Here is a 23,689-nt window from a genome sequence, read left to right on the forward strand (position 1 = left end):
CCTTAACTATTAATATTTCTATTTTCTTTATTAGCTACTCAGGGTTGATATCATGACTTATTCCAAATAAAGCTTTGTAGAATGGCCGAATGGATGATTCGATAATTGGATCAAGGACATCTACTTCTCTTTTTGTAGCCCAATCACTAAACTTGGAAATGTGCTGGCGAAATTAACCATCAATTTGAAGAGAAATAGGGTACAACCCAGATTAAAAACAGAAATGGAATTGTGCTTTTTGTTTCCTAATATTCCTCTTCCCCTCCACTCTATCCAACTCTACTGCCGAGTCATCAGTGAAGGAAAATAGAAAAAGATAAAGGTAAAGAATTTAAAAAGAAGTTTAGGGGGGAAGCAGATGTGGCTCAAGCAATTGGGGTCCTGTCTACCATACAGGAGGTCCAAGGTTCAATACCCATGTGGCAAGCTGACCTACATGGAGTGCTTGCTGCCCCTAGCAGGAGCGCTGCCCCACGTGGAAAGCTAGCAGAGCAAGATGACGCAACAGAAAGAGACACAGAGCAGAGACAATAAGAGATGCAGCAGACCAGGGAACTGAGGTGGTGCAAGAGAATGATTGCCCCTCTCCCACTCCGGAAGTTCCCAGGATCGGTTCCTGGAGCTGCCTAATGAGAAAATAAGCAGACACAGAAGAACACACAGCAAATGGACACAGAAAGCAGCCAGTGGAGGGAGGGGGAAGAATTAAATAATTTATTTTAATTGCTTAAAAAAAAATGAAGTTTAGGGATAGGAAAATGGAGGATTCAAAGAAAAGCTCAGAATATTCTGGAGGAGTTTTCACCTATTGACAGGAAATAAAAGTTTTCCATAAAAAGATGTATTCTCTCCTTATGATTTGGCTTCTTTAAAAGAGTCTGAACTCCCAGAGTTGTAACAAATGCTGCAACTAATAAAGTCCTGATAATTTGTTTGAATTGCTGTGCAGCAACTGCAGCAGCAAATGCATAGATATTTCTCCACTTCAGCCTCAAACTTGTCTTTATGTTCTTCAGAAATGGTTTAGCACCCCACCCCTTATGACGCAAACAATTTAAGAAGACAGTGCCAAAAAATGATATCCTTCACACAAGAAATATTTCCTCATTCTGCACATAGCAAGCTGTGTATCCTGTGAGTATGAAATGTACTCAAGAGCAGTCTGAACCCACAAGGGGGAGCAAAGAAATGTTTGGAGACTAGTGGTAATGTGCACCTCCTCACAGTTTGGGTGTCAGTGTTGTGAGAATGTGCACAGACTTTTGCAAGGCTTTGAGATAGAAACAACTGTATCACCCCTGGAAACAGGAATAGCAATGGATTGGGAGGAAGTGCCACTTAGTTTAGTAGAGGCAGCCTGGGCACATTTATGCTGTATTACCTTTGATAAACCATTAAAACCACCCCCAATATAAAGCAAGCATGGACATCTGATTTGCGGCAAAGCCGTGGGAAACGAAGAAGCTCAGGTTTCTAACTATATAAATGGAGAAGGTCCTAAGAGACATTGATCAGTGCCCTACACACACAACTTCTGACATCTTTTAGATTTACCAGAGGATCAAGGACTCTCTGTGCTGTCCCCACTATTTAGAAGCTTTAATTGTTTCTTCTCACAACATCAAAACTTGCATAACTATCACCCTTCAAGGTATGTTTTTAACAGATATTTTGAGGATAAGCCTCCAACAACAAATGTAGGGGTTTCAGGCACTGCAATAGGCAAGCAGGAACAATTAGGGTCCCCACGCATGATTCTTTACACAGAATCTTACACAGATTGCCTTCTTGAATTACAAAGATTCCTAATCCTCTGCATGAAATGGAGAAACTATACTTTCATTTAACCAGGTTATATCCAGCTTACATGTGTGCTTAAAATGTTTGTAACTTTTTTCTGAGAATAAAAATAAGTTACTAGAAAATATAAAAAATACAAAAAAAAAAAGGATCAATATTGGTTTGTAAAGGAGGCATAATCTCTTCAAGAGCTGCAGTCAAAGGCTGGCCTATTAAACTTTGATATCTGCATAAATAAGAAAAGAAATGATGGAGAGAACAGGTGAGTATGAGGAGGTAGGAAGAGGTGGTGAAAACCAGTTAATAAAGTCACTACAGAATTCTATGACTGGAAAATCTATCACAGGATCTTACTGACCATCAATAGGACAGAAGTTAAATAAATCATGCTATATCCCTACTACGGAACACAGTGTAATATTAAAAAGAATGGAGTAGAAGTGTATGTTCTAATATGTAAAGCTTTCCAAGACATGTTAAGTGAAATGAGTCTCAAAAACTGTGATCTCATAACAACTAATTAAATCTTTCCATGTATATATATAAATTCATAGAATTTACATAAAACTAGAAAAGGGGAAGAGGAAAATAGGAATGTATTATAATGAATATATACTCCTGTATTATTATATAATAATAATACTGTTAAAACTAGTCCCAATAATAAAATATACAGTTTTAATATAGAGTCAATTCAAGTATATTTTTAACCTCTGATTTCTTGCCTTAAAAAAAAAAAAGAAGCTAAAATAAAATAATGAAATAATTTTGGCTGAATGCTTGAAAACAGGTAACTAAAGACCAACCTGGTTAGAGAGGATTACAAAAGGCAATGAAACAAGGGCTCTTGGCACTGAGCCACTGTGAAGCCCTGACTTGTGACCATATTACCTGGCATTGTGGGTACCTTCTGCCAAGACTATTGAGTCTAAGGAAACTCATATTAAAATTATTTTGTAATTATGTATTAAATTAGGTTTTCTTTTCATAAAATGCAAAGTAACCACAGTTAAATGACATTTGCTTTTAAGGCCTGGCACGTAATAGATGTTCAACAACTACCTATTGAACAAAGAAATCAACTGGGAATTAATGAGACTCAGATACTTTCCATACCAAATATCCATATAATTCTTTAAAGCTTGCCCTAAATTACATATAGTAGTAGAGACTAGTTATTGCTTGTTCCTTTAATAGTTTTATTTTCATTTTTTAAAAATGGTACATAAAAAAGTGACTCTAGTCTAACTAATCTACTTATTAATGTCAGAAAAGTCTAGCTACTATGTCCATGTGTTAATAACTCAGCAATTACTGTTTACTTGAAAGATGCTTACCCAAACTGAATTAAAAACTCATGAGAATAAAGAAGTCCTCTGAAAAGTTCCCTGTGTTTCAAACTAAAAAGGTCCACCAGAGAAGTCAGATTCCCAAAGTGCAATAAAATCTGATAATATAATGTGTTGCTTCTGGGATTGCATATATATACATTCAGATATTAAAATGGTCTATTACTTAGGTCAGAGAAGCAGGACTACATTAACAAGAATCTTTCCTTTGTTCCTATCCATAACATAAAGAGAAAAGTGCAACCAAATAATCTGTAGCACAAATGTGGTACTTACTTCACGTTTACATCCATGGATTCCTGAGCTCCTACTGGGGTATGGCCAAAACTGATCAGACTATAAGAAACACCAGTGCTATGTGTTAAAAGCACAGATTCCTAGGCTTCTCTCGAGATTCTGATTTGACAGATGCTGGGAGGACCTGGACTTCTGTTTTCCACACTCACGAGTACTTTATGAACTTGACACATTTGGGAAGTAAGGTCTTAGTAAACCCTTACCCTATAACTGGCCCATCAGACCCAGATCATCAAAAACATGATAACAGAATTCTATGAAAAACAATCCAAGGACTGAGATGGTTAAATATGAGGAGAAGCTTATGGGGCAACAACAACAACAAAAATCATTATTTTTTAATAGTTTTATTTTTTTAAAAGGACTTACTATAGCTAAAGAATTAAAGGAGAAAAGGACATAAATTGGTTGCACATAGATATAAGATTCATAATGCCATATATGAAAAGATTTTGGTATCTCTCTCAGAAAAGGAGACTACAGGAAAACGAGAGGCAAGTTCTGAAAGAGGAAGTTTTGGCATTCGGAGAAGTCTACTTTATGACAGGTCAATTATTCTTGTTTTTGTTTTTAAAGATTTATCTATTTCTCTCCCCTTCCCCGCCGCCCCCCCCCCACCGCCCCGCAAGTTGTCTGTTCTCTGTGTCCATTCGCTGTGTGTTCGTCTGTCTGCTTGTGTTCTTGCATGACCGGTCAATTATTATTTGACCCACGTAGCATTTCAATGAGGTAGGTAGATGATGTTCTGAGAGGTTAAGTAACTTGCCCACGCTGACTTAGCTGGTCACTTTCAGAGCCAAGATTAGACGTGGACGGCAGCCACTATTTAGCACAGTGCCTTTGCCGACTGCCTGGCACACAATGCTGATAAAAGGATGAGTAGTGAACGGATCTGCAAATACCCTGGTCTAAGAGGTGACATAACTTTTTATTGGCCTACTCTATGAGTAGAGAGCCCTGATTACAGTGGCATTTTCTGTGGCACAAGAAACAGAAGCTAATGTTCTACAGCGTTTTGCCTCACTGATGAATGGTAAATTTCTTATCTTGTAACTCATTTATTTGTAAAAGGTAGGACAGCATTCTCCGTCATGCTGAGGTTTTATAACAAAGCAGTAAGGATCATAAAATGTTTTGCAATATATAAAGGGTCACAGAGACCATAATACAATAAAGTGTAAACAAGAGGATTGAAATCACATTTTGTTAAGTGACTTCCTTGGAAAACTTCCAAATTATCATCCTGACTAGTTTTGCCCATTTCTTACATGCAAATCCCAAATGTCTCAATAACTTGGTCAAATCAGAACATGACTCTCCTGTGTCGAATGAGGTTTTGGAAGGCTGTGTCTCAGTCCAGTTGAAGTGTGACTACTATACAAAAAAAAAAAGAATACCTCAAAGTTTCAGAGAGGAATGATTTTTATATCTAGGATTTAATTTCTGGTCAGATGAATGCCCTGTTCAGCTTGCTCCTGTAAGAATGGGATACTTGATTTTGAGCAATGGAAAAAAGTGGAGTCTTAAAATATTAGAATTCAAAAGGGCAAGCTAGCAAGAATGGGTCTGTGGAAAGTCACTGGAATTCAAATACAGCTCTACAACCACTGAGTTTGAGACTTTGGGCAAATTCCTTAACTTCTGTGACCACTATGTTCTTCACCTATAAGATAAGGATAAGTAAAGTTTCTGAGGTGGATATGATAAATAAATGATATAAGCCCACCAAGTACAATTCACATAATGAGTTAGAAAGGTTACTTTTTCTTCCCAAAGTCATACAGGTATAGAGTAGAGGAGAGCCAAAGGGCCAGTCAGTGCAGCATATCTAAGGTAATACACAAGCTAGATTTTTTAAAAAACCATCAAAACGTCTTTGCTCTGTACTAAAATTTCCACAGTGTATATATGTAAACTACTCTTCTTTCCATTTCATTCAATATTTTAAAAGAAAATTTAAGCTATCACAAAAAAGTAAAAATATCAGATAAATTGGGGGTAAAATGGGAGGAAAAATAAATAAATTTGTAGTACTCAGCTTTAGCTATAGAATATCTGGAGTAACAGAACATCTGTGACGTTTTCATTGAAATAGTTCAGAAAATTAAAGGCATTCAATTTGTTGGAATCAAAGTTCAGCTCTATCTGAATACGCGGCATCTGTAACAAGCCTACTCATTATGTCGTAGAAAAAAAATCAAATGATATAATTTGACCCTTCTTCCTCAATGGAAGAACACTAGGTATTTTCATATTTTTTTAAAAAAACTTTTATTTTGAAATATAAATTCACAGGAAGTGGCAAATAAAATACAAAGCAGTCCCATGCACTTCTACAGTTTTGGTAATTGAATTCATTCAATTTTGGCAACTGCTCTCTGTCTGGATCAGCACTACTTTACATTTTTAACTACTGAGGGACTTTGTTGGACTTTGTTCTTTAGATTTGTAAAATGCATTAAGTGCTAATGAAGCAGATGTCTGGAAACAGTGATATATCAGCTTGTTTTTCCCTCCAAATTGAACAATCCATATAATTTCTGACAATATTTTATGAGTTATTTTTAGAAAACAGAATTTCTAATCATTATATGCTTATGAAGTATTGTAAAAAATTTCAGGAAGAGATATAATTATTTTTGGAACTCTTTCTGTAAGATTTCTGTGCACTTTGTGTACAAAGTGACTCCACCTTATCCCAGGGCCTTTATCAGCCCTCCCCTCCTCTCCCTCAAAGGCTGTGGCCTGCCTGCCTTCAGAAACTTGCATGTTTCCCATGCCACACACAGCTGTCTTGGAATGGGTCACTGAATTGTTGAGGAAATATGTCTCCAAAAGTGAGGCATTTGCCTAGATATAGCTCATTCATTACTCCATTCATTCAGCAAATGATGTGAAGTGATAGATAACTCTATGCCAAAAGTAGTTACATGCACTGGGCATGACAGCCAACAAATCAGAAAGAGTCCCTGCCCTCACGGACTTTACAGTCTACTAGGGAGACAGAAAAGTCCAAAGTTGCACGTTACAGAATAAGATAGGCCAGGTGTTGTGGGTATCTACACCAGGATTTAGCTTAGCCTGGGGTGTAGGTCAAGGCTTCCTGGATGAAGAGAAGTGGAGTAGGGAATGTCTGGCCATAGTGGAATAATCTTCCAAGCTTTTCTTCCATGAATGCAGATAAAGAGCCTCATTGTCTTTGCATCTGTTTCTCCATGTTGTTGTTGTTGTTTACAGGAATTTTGTTTCCACATTTGCTTACTTTTCTATTAGTGCAAATAACAAAAAATTTCTTTCAGTTTCTATGTCACTCTCTTCAATCCTTTATTTAAATTATTAGTATCTCCAGGCAAAAATCAATTACTATAATACTGTCTCAAAATCCAGGATCATATGTAATGTCTTAAAGTCAACACATACAAGGGCTCTGAACTCCAAAGGGCCTGGACCTGCTGTGTATAGCTCACTGGCCTCTCGATTCACACTGATGCTAAAGGGAATAGAGACTGATACCCTTTCTCTCAGACCTCAGACCTGCTTTACTGTCCTTGGAGGGCTAGAGTTCCATAAAGACAGACAAAATCCCTTTACAAAGAAACATGTAAACTTGTCAATATTAATTAATGTTTCTTTGCTTTGGTTGAATTTTCATTTTCTGACTAGTTGGAGTAGGCAAACTCTTCGGGTACAGCTTCCTTTTGCAATGTGAAGGTCATCATTCAATTAATTAAAAATGCCAATCCTTAAGACAATGGACTGAAAGCAAATTAGTATCTTGTTGTGATTTAATGAGTGGTTTTGGGTGTCTTTTTTTTTTTTCACCCCAGCCACAATTCTGATTTTAAAATGTTTTTATTTTCTCCTTTGGAATTTTCAAAACTGTTACTAGATTTCTCCGACAGATGGTGCTGTGCACAACACAAAACTGCATATTTCACGTTTCAGCTCTCAAGTGCTTCTACAACCTGATTTAACACGTTAAGATTACTGTTTGTCTCATGACTGAAAAATGATGAATGAAAAACAAGTTAAATCAAATGGACCAAAGTGGTAATTTCTGAGAAATCCATTTCTAAAATATTGTAGATCTTGTTAGATAGTAAATTATGACAAATTTAGTCTCTATTACATATTATAGGCACCAATTTCCCTTGCTTGATTCAGTTTACAGTAAAATAGTATAATTACTAACAAAAAATCTTAAAACCTCATATGGTCTCGTGAAAGTTAAGCAATGAGCAGTAAGAAAATATTTTCCTAGTATTATAATATTGAGTTCAGAGAACTTCAGCAATATTTGGTTCCAATACAGTGATTGGGATTTTAAAATAATAGCAACACGATTCATAATTATATATAATGCTTAGGTAGCAATGACTTTGATCTAAAAACCTAGTAGGTCAAACAAAGTCTACATACTGTCAGAGCAGCACTCTCCAAAAGAAATATAATACAGGTCACATATGTAATTTTAAATTTTCTAATGGGCACACTAAAAATAAAAAGGTGAAATTAATTTTAATAATGTTTTCTTAAACTCAATATATCCAAAATATTACCATTCCAACATGAAACCAACATAAAAAAATTATTAAAGATCTTAATTTTTCTGGTACTAAATCCTTGAAATTTGGCATATTTTACATATGCAGCACATCTCATTTGCACCATCTCCATTTCAAGTGCCCAAAAGTCATGTATAGCTAGTGGCTTCTGGATTGTGTGACAGTGCAGCATCCACAGCATTTCTCAATCTCTCCAATTTCTAAGTCTAACGAGGTAGGTAGGAGTCTTCTACTAGTAAATAGTCCCAGGTCCAGCATAACCAGAAACTTCAAAACACCCCTTGGGGGTCTGACTTTGTAGACATAATTTTAAACAGGTTTAATTAACTTTATAAGTAAGGTTTTAATTAAACTTACAAAGCAGATTCAATTTGGTACACTTTAAATATAATGTATTGGGGGGAGGGAATGCATGTTTGTTTTCTGTTTTATGGTATCTTATTTTTCTACTGAGAAAAAAACAAATTGACAAATGTTAGAACAAGAGCTTTCTGCTGCCAAAAAGAAAAGCTGCTCCTGCCACATGATACCTTGGTGGTAACAGCAGATTCTTCACACCCAAACCAACTGTCCTGTCATTCTAGCCTCTTGCTTCAATAGGGCTTTGCTAATGCACCTGCTTCATTTAACATAAACATTGATACTATCGTCCCTGGACTTGGTGGCAAGAGAACTCTTAATTCCACCTTATTTTGCAATTACAATTTTTCCTGAATACATGCCATATTCTTTTGAGTCACACAGGAACTAAAAAGGTGCCCTGATTAGTAATGGAAAATTTGAATAGCAGCTGGCATTCATGTGACATTTTTGTTCTACACAAAGCATGTTCATAGGAGTTCTTCATTTGAGAACATACAGAGGCAAAAGAGTGCTGTGGAAAGACAACCCTATTTGAAGTCCAAAATCCCGAATTTGGAAGTCTAGCTCTACCTGTTTACTATTTCCTGATGGACCGGTGGTGATGCGGTTAGTATCATTATCAGCCATGATGCGGGCTTTCACTAGTTCATATGTACTTTTGTGAAATTTAGAAAAGGGTACTCACTAGGGGTGGTCACGGCCCTGCCAGTACGTAGCATGGCAACTAGACAGTACCACTGAGCATATTAGAAGAGCATCCTTCTATCCTGCAGGTCAGCATGAGGACAGATGACTTGGCAAGTGGAAGGGACAGGATTTCAGCCCGCCTTGCTCTCAGCCTAGCGTCCCTGTGCAGAAACCAGCCTGCGTTGCTGTGTGCAGCAACTATGACTACGACTGGCTTGACTGGGTAGTTCTCATGTATCAGGCATCACACCAAGACTTTACATATATTAGCTCATCTATTCCTCATTAGTTCCCCATTACTTAATATCACCATTCGCACATTACAAATAAACTAAGGTTTAGAGAGACTGAGCACTTGGTCACACAGCTAGTAAGTGGTGGAGCCAGGATGGCAGTTCTGGTCTAAGTTACTTCCATAGATCATGTCTTAACCATGTTATTACACTGGGTAAATTAGCCTCATCCTTGATTCTGTCTTTCCTTAATTTTTAAAGAAGCTTTAGATTACATACATGTTATATACAAAAAAATATAGGGGATTACATATGCTCCAACCCCTCCCCGTCCACACTTGCCCACATTAACAACATCCTTCATTAGTACATTTGTTACAATTGAAGAACACATAGTGGAGCATTGGTACGAACCATGGATTATAGTTCACATTATAGTTTACACTCTGTCCTGCACAATTTTGTAGGTTATGACAAAATACATAATGGCCTAACAACTAACTTTGTGCACATGGAAATCCTTTGAAACTTTTTAAAAATTAAGGTGAAATTAAAAAAATATATATATATATATATAAAGTGAACAATTCAATGGCATTTAGTACATTCAGTTTTGTGTAAATACTACCTCAATTTAGTTCAAACACTTTCAGTACCCCAAAAGGGAATTCTGTATCCATTAAGCAGTTTTCCCCATCCCCTCCTTTCCCCCAGCCCGATAACCACCAATTTGCTATCTCAATGGATTTGACTTATTCTGTATATTCATATAAATGGAATCAGACAATGTATGATATTTTATGTCTGGCTTCTTTAATTTGGCATGTTTTTTATTTTCATCCCTGTTGTAGTATGTGTCAGTCCTTCGTTTCTTTTTCATGGCTGAATAGTATCCCGGTTGTATGAATATACTATAACTTGTTTATCTATTCATCCTTTAGTGGACATTTAGGTTTTTCCACCTTTTGTCTATTGTGAAAAATGCTGCCATGAACATGCATGTACATGTATTTGAGTATCTGTTTGCAATTTTCAGAAGTGGAATTGCTAGGTCATATGGTAATTCTATAGTTAACTTTTTGAGGAACCACCAAAATGTATTCTACCAAGGCTGAGCCATTTTATGATTGAAGCAGAAATACATGGTGATTCCAATATTTCCACAAACTTGTTATTTTCTGTTTTTTAAAAATTATAGTCATTCTAGTGGATGTGAAATATCTCATCGTAGCTTTATTTGTATTTCCACTTTGCAACTTTTAAAATACTATAGAAACATAATTTGATTCTTACAACTCTGTTGTTTAGTAAAAATAGGTGTTTGAAATATTGGCTAAAATGATTCTAAATAGTGGGCTTTAAGATTTCCAGAGAGGCGGTGGACTTGGCCCAGTGGTTAGGGCGTCTGTCTACCACATGGGAGGTCCGCAGTTCAAACCCCGGGCCTCCTTGACCCGTGTGGAGCCCCACACACAAGGAGTGCGCCCCGTAAGGAGAGCTGCCCAGCGCGAAAGAAAGTGCAGCCTGCCCAAAAATGGCGCCGCCCACACAGAGAGCTGACACAACAAAAAGAAACACAGATTCCTGTGCTGCTGACAACAACAGTAGCAGACAAAAAAGAAGACGCAGCAAATAGACACAGAGAACAGACAACCGGGGCGGGGGTTGGGTGGGGGGAAGGGGAGAGAAATAAATAAATAAATCTTAAAAAAAAAAAAAAAAAAGATTTCCAGAGAAAAATATGCAACAGGACTAGTTATAAAAATAGCACACAGAATTCATTTATGGAAATGGGAGATTAAGAAGGAGATATTTCTAATAAGACTGGCATAACCATAGGTCACTTGCCAATGGTAGAACAAATTTTTTCTCTTTTCTTTAAGGATATTTTGAGTGACCTGATTATTGGTTTATTTCAAGTACTATTTGTATCTTGCTAATTAACAAACATCCAAGCAAATAAAAGAGAAGGGACAGAGTAGAGAGGTAGAAGAATATAAAAACATGAAGCCTCCTAAACTGTACTTACATTTCCCTTGCCACTAGAACTTTGAGACTAGCTGGATTTTCAAAGAAGACGACAAGTTGATTTTTGCTTGTTTCTTTTTTCCCATTATTTGTGTGTGTTTGGGGGAACAGGTTGATTTTTAAAGGGCCAGATTTAAGAATCTCATTTTTTAGGGGCAAGGCGGTGCTCCAATGGGAGTGAAGTGACTTTGGGGATAGAAGTGTTGTAGAAGGTTGGCCTTGAGTTTGCTATGAAATCTGTCTACAAAAGCTTCAGTTACAAAGTGTGCAAGGATTCTTTTATTATTATTACTATTATTAAATTTATTTAACACAGGGAAAAAACCACTACACCTTGAAAAAATTAGTCCTCAATTTTGCTCTAGTGGCCTACAGTGTTTGGTTCTTTAAACCTGTATTTACATTTCCTTTTAATTCTTTAAAATGGAACCAAAGTTTATCTGGTCTTTAAAAATGTAGCAAGGAAACTCTATCTTTTATTTCCAAGATAACACACAGAATCCAGGACGGAGGGTTTCATCATTGCTTCTATAATCAGTATGGAAGTGTCTGGGGCATCGTTTATCTAAGCTAACACAAAGCTAATTTCTATTTGAAAACTGGTTTATTAAAAAGAGAATTAAGATATGTCAGCATGAAATCAGGGAAATGCATTCCATGAGTAAAGTTAATTTTTAAAATATTCTACTTCTGCTGCTAGGGTGTACTATAATGTGTGCTCAAAAGAATGAAGGAGAGGGGAGCAATGTAGCTCAGTGGCTGCGCATCTGCTTTCCACGTACAAGGTCCTGGGTTCAATCCCTGGTACCTCCAATAAAAAAATAAAAAAAGAATGAAGGAGAATATTTTATGAGAACACAATGTTCTTCCTAGAACTGCAATGTCCATTGAGATAGCCACTGGCCACATGAAATGAACTAAACTAAACAAAATTAAAAACTACCTTCCTCAGTTGCACTAGCCACATTTCAAATGCTCAAGAGACACATATGACTTGTGATTACTATTTTGAACAGCACAGATAGAGGTCATTTCCATCATCATAGAAAGTTCTCTTGGGCAGCACTGTTATAGAATATTCAGTATTATTCCTAGAACATTGTTACCTCTTCAGAATTTTTCTCTCATAAATGCTCTTTAATTTTTTCTCCTAGAGATTAATATTGAAGCCACTTAGGAGAAGGGGAAATGGACTAATTTCTGCTTAGGACTAATGGGAACTTTCCTCCAGCTAGATACACATTCATCCTTCTATCCACTCACCCAGGATTTAGTAAGTACCTAAATCATCACTGTGCCTTTCCTGGACGTAGCTATGCATTAAAAAAAAAAAAATTCCTTGTGTAGATGTCACATTTTAAAAATCAGTAATCCATTTTAGCATTAAGAAATACTGGACATCTGAAAATATTTTATACTTTATTTCCTTTAAAGAATAAAAACTAACCTCTAGAGAAAAACCATTTATCATACTCTGTTTCTTATTCTGACTCATCCCTATTCTTTGACCAGAATAAGACAATTCATTGTCCTTGGTTTTATTCTTTTAAGAACTTTTTGTTTGTTTTTCTTTGAAAATTTCCTTATAAAACAATTATGCTATTTCTATACTTGAAAACAAGGTAATAAAAAATTTAAAATCTTAATTACCATGGAATGTTTCTCTCCATCAAAATCATTTAACATTGTATATGGCATATAATGTAAATATCAGAACTCATTAAAAATGACCATTATTTGGACCTTTTGATCTAGTGGTTTGTAGAAATTTGAAGTTGTTTTGTTCTCTTCGGGACATGCATTTCTAAAATAAGTGGAATATAGTTAAAAGTATTGAAAATAGGTAGAACTAGTTTTCAACACCAGTCCTACTACTTAAGAAGGTGACCTTAGATAACTTACTTGACCTCTCTGAACTTCAGTTTCTTCATCTGTAAAATAGGTTAAAAAGTTTAATTTTCTTATATAGAGACATTTATCAGGGCTTCATATATGCTAGAATCTCAACAGATTAGTTTCTTCCTACCTTGCTGGAAACATCTTTAGATTCATGGGTGGCTGTGATTAATTGTGTGTTATACAATAATCTTTGGCATCACAATTATTTCTATTGAATGAATATAATAGTGGCAATAACTGATATTAATCAAGGGTTTACTATGTGACAACTACTGTATTTCATAAGCGTTTCACATGATTATTTCATTTATTCTCAACAATAGCCCTTTGAAGTAAGGAAAGGAATCTCCATTTTAGAGAAGAAACAGAGGCTTGTAGGATCAAAAACTTGTCCAAGGTCATCCCTTAAAACAGGTTATCCCTTTAAACAAGGGTCTAAATAGCTCCTTTGTCCACACTCCGAAACCACGAGAAACTATGCAGACATGTTCCAAAACCCAATGAAATAATTTAAAAAGCAAATGCAGGGTTTTATGGTATGTGAGTTGTATTTCCAATAAAGTTGTTATTTTTTAAATTGCCGAATTTGTAGTGATTAAGAAGTAAAGCTAAAGTGAAGATCAGCCCTGATTTTGTTCTTTCCAATATCAACTTTATTTTACGGCTCTAAATGTTCTTTACATTTTTTAAAAAAGGAAAACTCTGCTTCAAGCACTTACTCTCAAAACCAGTCAGTTCACAATGTCTGCTAAGAAAAATTCCCCTGGTTCTACGAGTCAGATGAGCCTGAAGAATTTGTGTACAGAGAAGGGATATTTTCACCTATCTTTATGTCTTACTAGGTCAAACAGTAAGACACCAAAACAGTCCACACTCCAGTTATTAGCCCAAAGCTCATTTTTAAAATGATTATGCCCCAAGACAAATTAAAAATTCATGAAGAGCATTGAAATAGTCTGGGAGAAAACTGAATGAGATGAAAGAAAGAGTCTGGAAACAATAATTCCAGAAATAAAATGTAAAAGTCTTCTTAAAAATGCTTTGCATACTTTGTATACCTTCCATTAATATTTCACCCTTTCTTTAGCCATTTTTGATTCAGAAAAACTTGCATTTTGGAATGATTCATATATTTGGTTAAAGACTGAAAAAATCATCAGAATACTTATACATTTGCATTGGCAGGGAGGTGGTTAAGATTAAGTGCAATTTCAAGCCTTAGACACAGAAAATAGCAGTAAATGCTGAGAAACCCAAGGCCCAGCCTAAAGTAAACACCTGTGAAATTCAGACACCACTGTATTTAGTTTGGTCATTCCTTTGATTTCTGCCTGCTGACATTTACAGACAGGTATTTACCTTCATCCATGCCATTAAGTAACTCAGCTAAATCTTCATTTTTACTGTCAAATTGGTGTTCTTTCCAAGTTTCACCATTTTCACTTCGAAGAACAATGAGTTCTCTCTCTTTTCCTCTCATCGACCCAAAGTGAGGGATTTCCACTATGACAGGGCTGGAAAAAAAATCCACATTATTTTGATATTCATTTAAATATACTCACAGTAGCATACTTTAAAAAAATTTCATTAACAATATTCATTTGAAAATCAGAGGTGCCACTAAGGTTGGGAATGATTTCAAAGCTGCAGAATCATATGCTAATTAAATAATAATGTATTAGAAGCCTGATAACATGCCATCATTCATTCACTCACAAACAATTCTTGAGGGCCTACTATCTGTTCAGCATTGGATTTAATGGAGCTAAATATTCAGCAGATATAAACAAGAATTTTAAATCAAGGAATTGAATGTTACTAAAATAGACCATAAGAAAGAAAGTTGGTCCATTTTTAAAAACATGATGGGGATATTATATTATACAAAGTGCTAATGATTTAAAAGGACACAGTCATTTCTTTAAAAAAGAAATTCTGTACATTTCCAAAAATTACTGATATCCCCCGCCTCCCGGCAAGAAAATCAATATAGAAATCTACTCCCTCCAATAGTTTATTTGACTTTTATGGCCAGTACAGTTAAGACAATTTCTCTGAGTTTTCAATTTGTGGAATGGTAGTGGGCAGCTTCAATTCTGGCTCTAGTATGACTTTCAGAGGACTATTTAAACTTTCTATAAAATACTTGTAATTTGAAATCATCACATACTGATATGTTAAAATTTGACAGTGTCCTTTTGCAAAGAAATGTGAAAGAATGGCTGCAAATTGAAGAAAGCCAATCAAGCCATAAGAAAATAATTTAGTTAAATTTTAAATTAGGATAGATATTTTAAAAGATGAATGAAAGGAAGCAGATCACAATCACATACAGTTTATGTAGTTGGATTGTGCAGCTTTCTTTGATGATGTTTAAGTAGACAGTATCGTTATTCTCCTACAGAGGTTGTATGTAACCTCACCTTTTAACCTAAATGTTTATGTATATGTGATAGAAAAGAGACAAGCTTAAATAGATAAACGCATAAAAGGGATAACAGTTGTAATGATCAAATAGCAAGTAAAATCATATGAATAATTAAAGTATTCATTTAAAATGGAGATAATATAATTTTACTTTTTTACAAAATAATTATAATTCATTCAAATTAAGGGAATTTAAAAATAATTTCATAATGTCTTTATTCTTTGAAAGAAAGAAAATAAGCAATTTCCTAACAATGTTAATAATTTCAAGAGTTATTAAGACGTTTACCATAGTTTTTAACCACACCTTAATTAACATTAAAAAATATTTTTTGAGAGCAAGATACAATCTTTGCAGGTTAATGTGTCAGATACTGTCTCTGAAAATATTTAAGGGATGTGGCTTTGTGTATGACATTCAACAATATTGGAGCAAAGGTATGAACAAGAGTCTTTGACCAAGGTGAAAGCCAAGCATAACTTTTCATAACAGGTTTCCTCATGCAGATTGCCAAGGCAAAACACCAAACAAACAAGCGAACAAACATATACCAACACATTTCAACTTAAAACAAAACAACTTAACTTCAGTAGAATAGTCTGTTGCCTATTTAGTTTGTTTTATACTTTGTGTCCTCAACATCATTCAAAATCAGTTTACTTATTGATGATTTTTCCTTCTCAAAGTAAAGATTACATAGTGCTCATCAGTATTTATTTTTAAAATGTAATTGCACACACATATACACACACACAATCATTTAAAGCAAATGTTGATTCAAAACCTGCAAACGCTTTGTCTTAAACTGGGTGAAAATTAAAGACTATCAATCGGTCTTAGAAAGTATCATTTGCAGTTGAAACAGTTCAAATTAAAAGTTTACAAAAGCACAAAGTTATGAAAGCAGAATGCTTGCAGTGAATTCCACATGCTTGAAAAGCACAAGATTGGTAGCGGTGCTACATTAAGTCAAGCCACTATGATATTTTTTTTCTTTCAGTGACACACATCAACTGAAAGCACTAAAAAAGTTAAAAAATGAAAGACAAGAATAAGACCATGGGGGTGACAGAAAAAATTGAAAATGAAAAGAAAAAAATTGTAGACATTCTGTATCTTGTCTATAAAGATCCTACCCAATAAATTTTGTTCCTTGAGGCCCAAGCTGCAGGATTCGGCTAACCAAGCTCTCACCCTCATTTACAGGGGGAGGATTGGTAGGAAGATGCAGTTTACTGAATAACATCCATGCAGCAGGAAGAGAAACAAGAAGGGGAAATTATGAACAAACTGTCAAGTCATGACAGAGCCTGCCTAATTTGCACCCAAGTGCCACCTCAGAAAATGAATTAAATTTATTTTTCCTTTCTGTAAAATACCATATCACAGTATATTGTTTCCCTAAAAATTTATCATTAAAAAAGGCATGTACTCAAAGTAGCTATTTATTCAATGTGCTGATTCCAGCACCTTTACTTTTTCCTAATGATGGTGCCTTGACTTCCACAGAGATTACTGGGGCTCCATGCGCTCACTAAGCAGAGAGCATGCTTCTTGGTTAGTAAAAGCTTTGACCAACAAACTCAGTCTAGTAGCTTTTCACAGAATTGCACATTGTGACCTTTGACACTACACAAAGTATACTCAATCAAAATGGTCCAACTAAGTAGTTTTAATGGTTAACTACTTGAGGTAACAAAGGTAAAGAAGATCAAAGAGGTGGTATGAGGGCCATTATTAAAATTGACAAATCCACTTACCCTAAAAATTGTGCCCCTGCAGGACCCATTTCTACCAGCCTACTGGCTAATCCCTCTCCTTCCACCATGGGGGGTGGGTTGGCCAGTTTATGTCTCTTTACCAAACGGCAGGTGATTCGGGTGGGGGCTGTACACTTGCGTGGAGGAATGATGATTCTCATCCCATGGTGACGGCTTCCTCTCATGGAACCACCTCGCGCATCTACCATAAAGCTAACCAGAAATCTGCAGGGAGAAGACCAGAGGCCAAATCAAGGTTAGAAATACACCATCTTCGCAGCAGGTTTTAAAATTAAGTATTAAAGCTTAAAGCGACAGACAATGCAGCTATCATTTCCTCTCTTTAAAGATAAATTGGAAATAAATACAGTGGAGTTACATCAAACATACATCTAATTTGTGTGCTGGACAAAAACTGAAACACAGCAACTAATTTTTTGGTGGAACCTGGCCAACCACTTTATCATATGCTCAAATTGGAGTAATAGCAAAGGTTTCAAAGTTGGAATAAAAACTGGCAATTGAAGGACTGTCATGCATTAAAAACACCACCATACTACATGGTATTTGTGGGTGGTTTAAGGTACAGTCGAGGATTACTTTAACTATAAGTGGTTTTGGCTACATGCCACTATGGAATCTGTCTCCCTTTCAAGTAAGATGAAACTCCACGGTATATCTTCACACATACAACTCATAAAATGAATGGCTATTTAATCATACCAACACTCTAATTTTTACTATCACGAAGCAGAACTTAAGAAAAAAGCAGAAGATGACAAGTTTTGCTAAGACACTTTTGATGGAAAGGAATTTAATCTTTTTGGTTTAAATTTGGGCTAAAAATTGCTTGAAATTACCAATATTTGAATACTTGCACAGCAGTACAAATAATGGTTAGATTTTTTAGAAAACATTTCAAATTATATAATTGTTATTGACCTTTATATTAAAGCTAATGAAGAAAAATGTTTGTTTGCATTTAGATATGGAAATGAAAAGAAATCCATTGCATCATATCTGCATAACAGCATATTGGAATTCCTGATACCTATCACCTGCTCATGGACAAAAGCCCTCCAGGAGTCCTCCCACTCTTGCCAGTGTTACAGAGCACTCTGGTGAACATAAATCCATGAGACCAACACAAAAAAAGAACGAGTGCAGGTCAGAACAGGGGAACAGAAACATGTATCCTTACACTCTCATTTTCACATTTGAAAATATATTTTATTACTGCACCAGCACCAAATGTTGATACTTGGAAAACAGATTGAATACCTAAAATAATTTTAGAGAAAAAAATCCCATCCATCAAAACGTTCTACTGTTTATTTTACCTAAAAACAGTGCTAGCATCCTGCAAATAGATTTTAAGACCTAAGGGTCCTAGCTAGGAACACTTTCCCAGAGTCATGCCTCTTGACCTTGAAAGATTCTTCCATAGAGCAAATTGGCCTGGGATCCTCGTGGAGAGAGGCAATAGGAAGGGATCATTTTTCAGCCAGTCAGACTGCCAGCACCATTTCTGGCCATCAGTAAAGTGGCCATCACCTCCATATCCTTTGCTCAGTTTAGATATAATCATTTTACTTATGTCTTCAATCACATTCTACCTACTTTGAGAGACTGGTACACTATGATATTCGAGATAACAGGGGAAAAGACTGACCCTTCAAAAACCAAAAGAAGACAACAAAAACTCCTCCCTAAGTCAAAGACAAACGCACCTATTCACTTGGACAAAGTGAATTTTTTCCAATGCTGGATGATACCAGGCTCACTTGAAATTGCTTTGGGTTGCCTACATTTTCATATGTATATCTGAAAAATTAATAACTGCCTTAACTCAGTAATGAAGGCAAAATCTGATCTTTCCAAGCATTTGAAATAAATTTCTGGATTTCTGATTTTTAGGAGTCATAGAATGTATTAAAAAGGATTCAGACAACATCTGGGTTTGAAATTTCAGCTGTATGGGTAAAAATAAAGCTGGTGTGTTTCACTAAGAGGGTAAGGTTTGCCCTGGCAACATCTGAGTCTCACAAATACATACAGTAATTCAGTCCCTACTCGACCCACAGTGCCGAGCACAGTGCCCACATATGGTAAGAGGAAGCACACCACCAGTGTTGATTGAGTAAGTCGATGGAAAAAACTATTTTGCTCAGTGCTTAGAAACTGTCTAGGCTGGACTTGGTTACTAATAACAAAAAAACAAAAAACCCAACAACAATAACAAAAACAGCTGGTTAATGAGCCGTTTGAAGGTAGTTTAAAGTTATCAGCATCAATATAAAAATATCCCAGCTTTAAAGAATATCAGAACCAAATGAAAAAAAAAAAAAAAACTAAGATGAATTTAACAACAAATTAGAAGAATCTTTCCCTATGTTCTGCATAGCTTGCTGCTCATTATTGATCAGCTGCTGTTCTGAGGTTTTTAACTAGTGTCAATGGACTGGGGAAGGGTGGAATTATATGGTACACAGGATATTAGGTCCTATTATTCTATAACATTATGAAACAGTGATTTATTTTCCAAACTCATTCCTTACATATTCTGTGCAAAATAAAATTTCATGCAACATAACTTGGAGAAACAAAAGGTGATGTTTAATTATATTTACATCTTATTAATATTTTAAACTACAGCATTAACTCTACAAATGATCCTAAAGCTAACATATGAATGTTTCTAGTTTTAGGAATAGCAGATGACAAATGCTTATACACAACAGACATTGACAAGATCTAATTGTGGGAAAAATTCACATAAATTAAAAATACAAAAAAATGGTTCACATAAAGGACACAGTTATCACCTTGAATCATACTGAGGAAGTGGAGAAGAATAGCTGCAAAATAATTTAAAAAGCAAATGGGAAAAATTAATGTAAGATAATTAGAAGCAAGCAACAGAAAATGTCAATGATAAGCAAAGGAAAAATAAAAACCATCAGAAAATGAAACCAAGGCATTTGGCATTTGTGGAACAACCTGGAAAAATATTTGCCCCATGTGGCCATATAAACTACCCCATAAACCCAGAATTAGTGAAATATTTCCAAACATACACCCAGTCTATATTCTTTTCCTTTCCAAATAAGCCCCCACTAGCTGCCATTAGTTTTGCCTTGCTGCACATGTCTCCTGTCTTCAATAAAGTTCAAAGGGAAGGTGAGATAACTTGCATAAACAAATATTTCATTGTTCCTGATATATGGGAAAGTTTATTTCTGATTTTCTTATCCTATGCTTTCCCAACTTCTCAGTTTACTAAATCAGATCCTAGTACTTTTCTTTCATATGGAGAGTGAACAAAGTGATGGTTCTAGGTCTTTGTAATTCAGAGGCAATTCACCAAATGATTCAAAGAAATCTTCAATATATCTGCCCTCTGAACGTATCTCAAGTATTTTATATTTTCCTTCTCAAATCTGTGTCTTTTAACCTTACCAAATTTAGACCCATATGTATCTAATGTAAGTAGAATAATATTTTAAGCAGTTTAAAAATATTTCACTATAATAACTAAAGGATTTTCTAATTGAGGTAAAGGAATACAATGTTAATGAGTCAAAGACTCAAAACCCACCAAATAGTTTATAAAGCACTTTCATATAAATTATCACTGTTAAAATGATATTGAACTGATTTATTTTGTTTTTTAAGTTGTAGTATCAGAAGCCACAAATCTGTAATGTTACTTTAAGTAACCTGCAGGATCCTCTGAGCCTAAGATGTGGCATCTGTAAAACGGGGATAATGCGTAACACCTATTTCAGAGTGTCATTTTAAAGTTCAAGTACATATTAAAGAGGACAATACAAGTAAAAAGCGCAATGCTGAGTACATGAAAAGCATTAGGTTAAGTGTTAGCTCTTCCAATTTATTTTAATTAGAAACAGCAGAAAACAATTCATAAAATATAAGGCACTTACTGTTAATTATTATTAATTTTTCAAGTTTCAAATTAATCTGCCCTTGCCCTGGATCACAGCCAATTTATGGCCTAATTGACAGTATGAGAGGAAATAATACCTTGAGAGTTTCACCATTTATATGGGTTGTTTCTATTCCTTTTGTATGTATATCCGTTATCCCAGGTTTAAATGATCTACAGTGAAGAATCCAGTGTCTAAAATACCTTGATTTATTAATTCAGTAGTCCCTTTTTAGCCTCCTGCCTCAAATTTTGCTGACCAATGGAGGGAGCAATGAGGAGGCCTGTTTGATGTAGTTTTTGTTATAGCACTTTCGGTATACAAACATTTTTATCTTTTTCTTTCTTTTTTCCTGTTTTTAGAATTGTAATTTAATACAACATAAGAACAATTTTATTTCAGGAATGCAGAAGTTACCAGTTATTGACCTAAAGGTTTCAAGTTTATATTTTCTTTTTAAGGGGGGGGGAGGGAAATTACACAAATCCAATCCTTTGCCAAATCAAAGATCTGTATCATATAGGGAAAAATGAGACACTAGAGCTCAAAGATCTGTATCATATGGGGGAAAATGAGACACTAGAGCTCACTGCTTGTTTTAAAACTAAACATTTAAGTGAAATTTTATCATTAGAGACAAAGGACAAAAGTGATCAAACAGGGAGGTAAACTAACAGAAAGGAAATCAGATACCCAGAAACAAAATTTCATTTGAATAGTCAAGTAAAATTAAGAGAAATAACTTTTTACAATTTTTTTTTATTGAGATGGAAAATTAAAGACCCCAAATAGGTACCAGAATAGCCAGGAAATTTCGCTGCAACCAATAATTTAATTAATTTTCTTTCTATCCTATTTTTACCAATAAAAATAGGGATTTGCTTAGAAAAAATACTCTTTACTAATGACCTACAAATACATGTCACATCTGTACATACTCATTAATGAAGTCCTTTAGATGATCAATATTTCATAAATATGAACCTTGTCAATATGAATTTATAACTGTAAATAATAATGCAATGTTAATTTAATAGGATAAAGGAAAAATGAAAGTAAGGTGACTTACCCAGAATGAATAGGACTCGAGACAAGATTGACATTGTCCAAGGTGTCTGCAGCCCAGCTGTAATGTCTAAGAGAATCTGAATCAAATTCCCTTGTGAATGTTAGATGCTGAAAAATAAAATGATATATTGCATCAACTACCCACACAGGACACCCTGCATCTACAAAATAATACATCTGAATTTTTCTAGACTCCAGATATTCTAACATTCCAAATACTCAATTTTTAAAACCTTCTCTATGAAGGCCTGCATTGAAGCCTGAGTATAAGAAAGCTAAAAAATACAGTGTACTGATATACTGTATTCTTTCAATCTTATAAGAAAGCAGGCTGGGTAATTTGCATGGCAAAAGGAATACCAGAGAAGTACTTTTCAACCATCATTTTAAGCACTCGAACACACCTCCAAATTAATTCTCTAACAGTTGTAAAATTCTTCCCCAATTCTCAACAGCAAAATAAAATAAATCACTCTTGATGACATCTGCTCCCAAGTGGGACAGAGTGGCTAACAGCGGTCTAGTGCTTCTGCCAAGGAAGTCAGATAAAATATGGCAATCATGTCTGAATGTAGCTGAGGCATCAAGACTAGAGGAGCAAACCAGGTAGAGAAGATCTTGAAGGGTTGACTGACCTTTTGTTGCCATTTCCAACTTGGGGGCATTTGACAATTGTCAGTGTGGGCAGTATATGGGCTGTGAACCTACAGGCGCCACTGCTCAGAAACTGAAACCAGGAGAGTTTTGGGTAACCTTAAGCACTCTACAGTTTTCTGTTAAGAACATTTGCTTATCATTATAGTAGTAAAGGAAGAATTTGTAACATTGATATAAAGAACGTGGTTACCATAGGTTCTCATGGGAGGGGGAGGGAAGAATAGGGGGAACACAGGGAATTTTAGGGCATTGGAATTGTAATGTATGGTTTTGCAGTGATGGATACAGGCCATTACACATTGTATAAAAAACCTTTAAAATCACACGGTACAAACTGTAAACCATAATATAAATTATAGACCTGTGGTTAGTAGCAACGCTTCAATAGTTATTTAAAAATTACAACAAATATACCACACTCATGTGAAGTGTTATTAAGAGAGGAAAAGGTGAGAGGGGGAGGGGAGATATATGGGAATCCCCTACAGTAAAAAAAAAAAAAAAAAAAAAGAATAAATGGTAATTGTTTATGTAAAAAAAGAAAAGGACATTTGCTCAATTTTGGGTCAGTGCAGAACAGGAAGCTAAAAACTTAACCAGAAAATCTC

General features: G+C 35.3%; 1 protein-coding gene across 3 annotated transcripts in view; it reads right to left on the minus strand.

Moving 5' to 3' along the window:
• The window catches only part of ANK3 (ankyrin 3), a 345,711-nt gene that overhangs the window by 58,714 nt on the left and 263,308 nt on the right, over window positions 1-23,689 (minus strand). For all 3 annotated transcript variants that reach the window (XM_058298890.2, XM_058298891.2, XM_071215805.1), the window contains 3 exons: window positions 22,426-22,532; window positions 17,410-17,634; window positions 14,581-14,735 (listed from right to left, as the gene is read on the minus strand). In XM_058298890.2, the coding sequence (XP_058154873.1) occupies window positions 14,581-14,735; window positions 17,410-17,634; window positions 22,426-22,532 (487 nt within the window). The remainder of the gene's footprint in view (window positions 1-14,580; window positions 14,736-17,409; window positions 17,635-22,425; window positions 22,533-23,689) is intronic.

Source organism: Dasypus novemcinctus, chromosome 6, assembly GCF_030445035.2.
Source record: "Dasypus novemcinctus isolate mDasNov1 chromosome 6, mDasNov1.1.hap2, whole genome shotgun sequence".
Lineage (NCBI taxonomy): Eukaryota > Metazoa > Chordata > Mammalia > Cingulata > Dasypodidae > Dasypus > Dasypus novemcinctus.